The 6,465-nt window shown below is 39.6% G+C and overlaps 1 protein-coding gene across 1 annotated transcript; it reads left to right on the top strand.

The window, feature by feature from the left end:
* The first annotated feature begins 950 nt into the window (after positions 1–950).
* On the top strand, positions 951–4,578 carry LOC139557718 (homeobox protein Hox-C12a-like). The gene is made up of 2 exons (XM_071372840.1): positions 951–1,652; positions 2,579–4,578. The coding sequence occupies exons 1-2, from the start codon at positions 1,037–1,039 to the stop codon at positions 2,815–2,817; spliced, it is 855 nt and encodes a 284-aa protein (XP_071228941.1). The 5' UTR covers positions 951–1,036; the 3' UTR covers positions 2,818–4,578.
* Positions 4,579–6,465: the final 1,887 nt, after the last annotated feature.

Genomic DNA, 6,465 nt, shown 5'->3' with positions numbered 1-6,465 from the left:
ACATTGGAATGTATTCGCTAACTGTTGGCTACGTGCCTGAATGATATGCATAGGAGTCGTAATTTTAAGAAATATGGTAAAGCGATTTCATTTTTTTGCTGAGACTAAGCATTCATTTTTGCTGTTGTACTATAGCCTATAAGAAAGTATTTTTCCTCTAAAATTGCTCTCTAGTGGTGCTTTGCTATTATAACAGCTACGCTGTGATGCATAATAGCGATTCCTACAGAGCATCTTCAGAATGATAATACCACAAATCAACTAATTAATGGTATATGGTTCAGTACGTCTCCACGGATTGAATCAGTTAAGTTCCCTCTGCTAACTTGTAAAGTTTATATAAAAGAATTGTGAGAGGTACAGGCCTATCACCGTCCCCATAGAGTTTGGCTGCGAACGTTTATAGGGGGTATCTGTTAAAGTTGTTCATGGGTGTATGAGAGAATATTATGTGAGATATACACTCTTAAAGTAACCTTATAGAATATCGTCTGATTTTAACAGAGCCGCTAGAGTAGAGAGCAGCAATGAGCATCAGTCTTTTCTTAAAACAAGCTTGTAAAAGACGGACATCACAGCTTTATATGACATTTAATTCAAACATAATTTGCTCGAAAAAAACGATGCACCTTATCCTTCTAGGAAAATAAATAGTTTTCATAAGAAATAGTATTTTAAAACCTTTGCCAGCTAATAAAAATATTAAACGAGACTAGGGACTGTTACATATATTTGTACAGTAGAGGAGAAAAGGGGAGAAGTAGGTTTGGAATCGACTGGGTTCCAGAGAAAAAAACAAGATTATACATATTTAATAAAACATTTATAGTATTTTTTTAAAGCACATAAACCCCGTAATACAGAAGTTAATGTTTTGTTTTGTCTGAGGTGGACCAAGTGGGTGGTACCCTTGTGTAGCATAATTTAGTCCTTAGATCACATGACTTTAGGTTGACCAATCAGGTGCACCCCCAGGTTTAACTACGTTAAATGTCAGATTGCAATAAACTAGAAGCTGTTGGTCGGGCCCGCGGAAATGGGCGAGCATAATCTTCTTAATCCCGGGTTTGTGGGACCTTTGGTAAACATCCACACTGGAGACACTTTTTACTTTCCGAATTTCCGAGCCTCGGGGGGACAACTGGCGGGGCTACCATCTCTCCCCTACCCGAGAAGGGACAATGTTTGCTCCCTCCCGTGGAACCCATCCGAGCCCTGCAATGGATACTCTCAATCCTATTTTAGCAGCCCCGTGTCTATTAACCCTTCTTTCAACCGGTCGTGTGAAATTACTCGGCCGGAGGAGAGTAAATGTTATTATAGCAACGGCAGCGTGAGCAGCAGAGAGAGCTGTTCAGGTGGTGGCGGGAGCAGCCTAAAGCGAGAGGATAAAGCGAGGGACACATCGTCATTCATAACATCTGATCACGGGATGCACTCTGGCATGGGCAGCAATAACATTGGTGCATTTTCTAAGTATAATTATGGGACCGAGCAACTCATTCAAGACCCGCCATCCTGCCAATCTCTGGAATCCGATTCCAGCTCCTCGCTTCTCAACGAGGGCAGCAAAACATCCTCCAGCGACCCTCAGACCCTTCTGTCACCAGGAAACCACACCGCCCACTCGGGCAACATAGCTGCATGCGGAGGTGGGTCCCATCCTCATTCATCCAAACACTGTTGTATGAATTTATATATCCCCGAAATGCTCGTTTATTATCAAATTGATTGTGTAGTTCAGCATAGCCAGAGGTTTGTTGTTGGCTCTAGCGATTTGTTATCATGATGCTCATTGTTTTGTTTTTTGCCTGTAGGCGACTTCACTTGCGTGGCAGACAAACGCCGCTAGGGGTTTCCCTCAAATGTTCCATCATGCTTCAAGCGTTTGTGTAGAACCAGGAGACTTTAAACTGCAGACCATTTTAGTCCACGGTCTGTCTTACTGCCACTGCATGCGTCTCAGAGTCAGAGACAAATAATTATGAATAAGCTTATCGATGTGACTGTATCAGTTTGGTTTATCTGTATCAGTTAGCTTGTTATAACATGTATATTACGCAAATATTAGGCAGAACAAATGAGTGCAGTGATTTGAAGAGGTGAGGCGCTGTGTGGATGACTGCATCAAATAGACAGGGGTTTCGTTTTAATGACTCGTTAACATCATTAATATCTGTCGCTGTGTACTTTAAAGGGGGGGGGGGGAATGTTGGGGTTTTTGCAAGGAAAGACTTAATTATCCTGTTAATGTAGCTTTAACTGCATCAGTAAAACTTCATGTGACACAAACTACTGTAAATTAGTGGTCCCTTTCCCTTTATGTATAAACTCCGAAGAAGGAAACAGAATTTCAGCTGCAGCTTCTGAACAAACATTCCCCATGTCATCGAATAAGATTCAGACTTAGAAAGGTCTAGATAGACTAGACCAAAACAAGTAAAGTGTTACACAACACATGTTTATGTGCGCAGCACAGGAAGTCACATTGAAAGGAGAATAGTCTTGGAGGTGACTGTGAGCTTAATTTGTAGTCCTAACTGGTGTGACTTATCCATATTTTATATGCCCCCTCCAGGTGCCCCGTGGTACCCGATGCACACTCGGACCCGAAAGAAACGCAAGCCCTACTCCAAGCTCCAACTGGCCGAACTGGAGGGCGAGTTCATGCTGAATGAGTTCATCACCAGACAGCGGCGGAGGGAGCTGTCTAACCGCCTCAACCTCAGCGATCAACAGGTTAAAATCTGGTTCCAGAACCGGCGTATGAAGAAGAAGAGACTGATGATGAGGGAGCAAGCTATGGCCTTCTTTTAGATTTCGTAGAGACGTGGCACCATAAGGATAATCGATTGACAGGCAGTGTTTCTCCTGTCTGCAATTGCTATAAATGCATGCATGCACCCACCTAGCCTACTCTCGCTCCATCTCCATCAGAAAGTGCAAAATGTTCAGGAAAATATTTTAGGTGTAGGCCCTAAGGCGACCAAGTGATACTGCTGCGATAACTTAGAATATCTGCAGAGTTATGCAGGATAGAACTACCATAGTGTTGTGGTAAAACACCTATAGCCTACAGACGTTAATCAACTGTGAGATTATATTATTGCGTCCCGGATAGGCCTAAAGGACTGAATTAGTGCATGATGTCCATGACTGATGTAATTTCCTAAACCCTTGAAAATGAATAATTTCTTTTGATAAATGACTTGAAAACTAAATTAACTAAACTAAAAGCAATATAATAAACACGAGGCCAGAGTTTGTGATAAACCTATCAGGCCAATTCTTCACCAATGTACCTGAATCCCATTTACGTGCATTCATTGTCACTGGCAATGTAGATTGGTTAAGACGAACGACATTGGTTAAGACGAACACAATGTCCTTATCTGCTTTCTCTAGTTCCCTGCCATGTGTTTCGGCACGTTCACGGTCACGAGCAAGGAGTCAGACTCCAAGCCGCAAATCAGAGGATCTTAAACCTCCATGCCAACCTCTCTATGGCTGCAGCGCTTTGAAATATTATTTGCCATGAATTCGTTCATGTGCTGACAACTTTCTCAAGATATTTGATATTACCCCCCCCCCCCCCCCCCCCTCCCCAACAGCCTCTGGATAACTTTGGGGGGTTGGATCAGAACAGATGAGGTTGTGGTTTAAACACGGGTTCGTGCTGGCTGCTATCGAAGATCATAGTTCTCGTAGTTGTGCTGACAATTCTTCTTCAATTATTCTTCACCATAGAGTTGTTGGAGATCCTTATTGCAATAACAAGCGGAGGTAGATGTATTCTTCGTAAATGCACATCCCATAGATAAACTCTCAATAAGCTTTTTGTACTTGATATAGGCCCAGGAATAACGGTTATCGCTCGGAAAGGGCACATTTGAAATGGGCATAATTGAAAGTAGAACTTGACTGAAAAATAGGCTCAGTGGAAAGAAATATCGTATTCTAAACATATATGACATACAAAATCTAAACGCTGGTGTGTGAACCTTTAACATCTGGGCAGCACAATGTATTATAGTGTTGACTGTATATGGATTAAAACCCAGCGGTGAAAGATACAGTGAAGCATGTTAGTGATTATGTGAAAAATAAACAAATGGATGATACATAATGATTGCTCGGTACCTTATGACTTTTAAAGTAGAAACAACTGAAAGATTGAAAGACATATCGTCGCATTTTAAAAACCTTTATGATGTATGCATATTATAATTATAATGATTATAATGCATTGGTCGGAGGTGCTGACTATTATTTGTAGGCTACTGTATTTGGTATTCGTTATGTACTATATGGTGTCTCTTTTAACCTTATAACGTGTAGCAAATTGTAAAAGTATGGAAACAATATGATATTTGGGGATATCCTATCTCAATGTAATAGTGTTTTATGTTAATGTGCCTTGTTTTTTTGTACAATATCGCATTCCCTTATTAGCTCTTGTGAGGGTTGCTTCAGACGTTGTATTGTATAAAAGTAAAAATGACATGAATGTATCTATGTATGAATAAGGTTTCTAATAAACAGAATCTTAAAAAAATAAAAAAGGTTATACCACTATCATTTTACTGTGGTTTCAAGTACTTTATTATGTGATAATGGTACAACAAATGAGTCGCATTCTAGCGTTACACACGGTTATTGCGTTGGATTCTTGTTTGGATATACACGACATATATCTCAGATAAGCTATAGCTTTATTTTGTTTCCGTTTTTCATCTAAAACAAACATTTTGAACATCTGTAATAAATGCTACTCGGAGTATGGCAACACATATACTGTAAGTTGAGTAGCTTCCTCATCTAAATATTATAGACACACCTTACAGTTTAAAGGCCAGGTAGTCAATGTCGCTGGAATGCAATAAAACAGAGACTTGAACAGACAATAACAGTAATAGGACTACATTCCAGTTATAATATCCTGAACCTCATAGTTGGCTGGATATTCTGATTATATTTAACCTACATGCTGTTTCAATGAACTTTTACTGTGGTCCGTAGTTGAAGTGATGTGTACAAGAACCCCAGCGCTCTCATTTGGAATGGTAAAACAATATGATGCACTGGTTATGTGGTAATGACAGGTAAACAGAAAATATGGAGTTTGCGTTGCACATATCAGCCAAATAACTCTCAAACATAATTACCATTGAAAATAAAAAAGTATTGGGTATTAAGGGCTTGTCACAATAAAGTGGCGGCTTGTGTTTTTTTCTGAATTGAGATCAGTTGTTGGCTTTTCAGTGAACTATGGATGGCCGGATCCGGCGACCGACTCCTGGCACCAGTCAAGTGGTCTGAATTAGTCCCTGTATATCAAAAAATACTTACGCCTCCATCATACGCTGCTGCCACTTGTGCGTTTTGCCTATAGTTTACTAGCCTACCATACCGTGTTGAATATAGCTTACTAGCCTACCATATGTTGAATATAGCTTACTAGCCTACCATACCGTGTTGAATATAGCTTACTAGCCTACCATACCGTGTTGAATATAGCTTACTAGCCTACCATACCGTGTTGAATATAGCTTACTAGCCTACCATACCGTGTTGAATATAGCTTACTAGCCTACCATACCGTGTTGAATATAGCTTACTAGACTACCATACCGTGTTGAATATAGCTTACTAGTCTTCTATACTGCACTCTTCGGAAAAAAGGCTCTGGATAGAACCAACAAACGTTCAATTGGTTGCTTCATATATGGCACCACTAAGGGGTTCTATATTGACAACTTTCGGTTCTAAATAGAACCTTAAGGGGTGACATATATGAAGAAAACACAAAACACTTTTTGGTCTATCCAGAACCTTTTTTTCTAAGAGTGTGTATTGAACTATATACTCACTAGCCTACTATACATTGTTGAACTATATATTCCTATCCTACTATACAGTGTTGAACTATATATTCCTATCCTACTATACAGTGTTGAACTATATATTCCTATCCTACTATACAGTGTTGAACTATATATTCCTATCCTACTATACAGTGTTGAACTATATATTCCTATCCTACTATACATTGTTGAACTATATATTCCTATCCTACTATACAGTGTTGAACTATATATTCCTATCCTACTATACAGTGTTGAACTATATATTCCTATCCTACTATAACCTGGCTGACTATACTGTGTTGAACTTAGTATATCTCACCAATATCTTCAAAATAGACATGAGTTTATTGAGAATTTAGAAGGCTGCAAATTTGAATCCATCATCACATTGAGAACATTGAGGTGATACTATGCCAGTTACTATTCCGTGCTTTCACCTTCCTTTATTTCTTCTGCAATATTCTTATTGTGATTTTGCCATTTTAACTAACCTGTGTTCACAGTTTCTACAGTCAGGATATTGAGAGGTGCATTGAGTCATCAACGGAGAGATGCATTGCACCATAATGCTTTTACCATGCGCTAGTTCCTAGCAGCA

This window comes from Salvelinus alpinus, chromosome 28 (assembly GCF_045679555.1).
Source record: "Salvelinus alpinus chromosome 28, SLU_Salpinus.1, whole genome shotgun sequence".
Lineage (NCBI taxonomy): Eukaryota > Metazoa > Chordata > Actinopteri > Salmoniformes > Salmonidae > Salvelinus > Salvelinus alpinus.
Note: the sequence above shows the minus strand (reverse complement) of the source record. Positions and strands in the feature narration are given on the sequence as shown.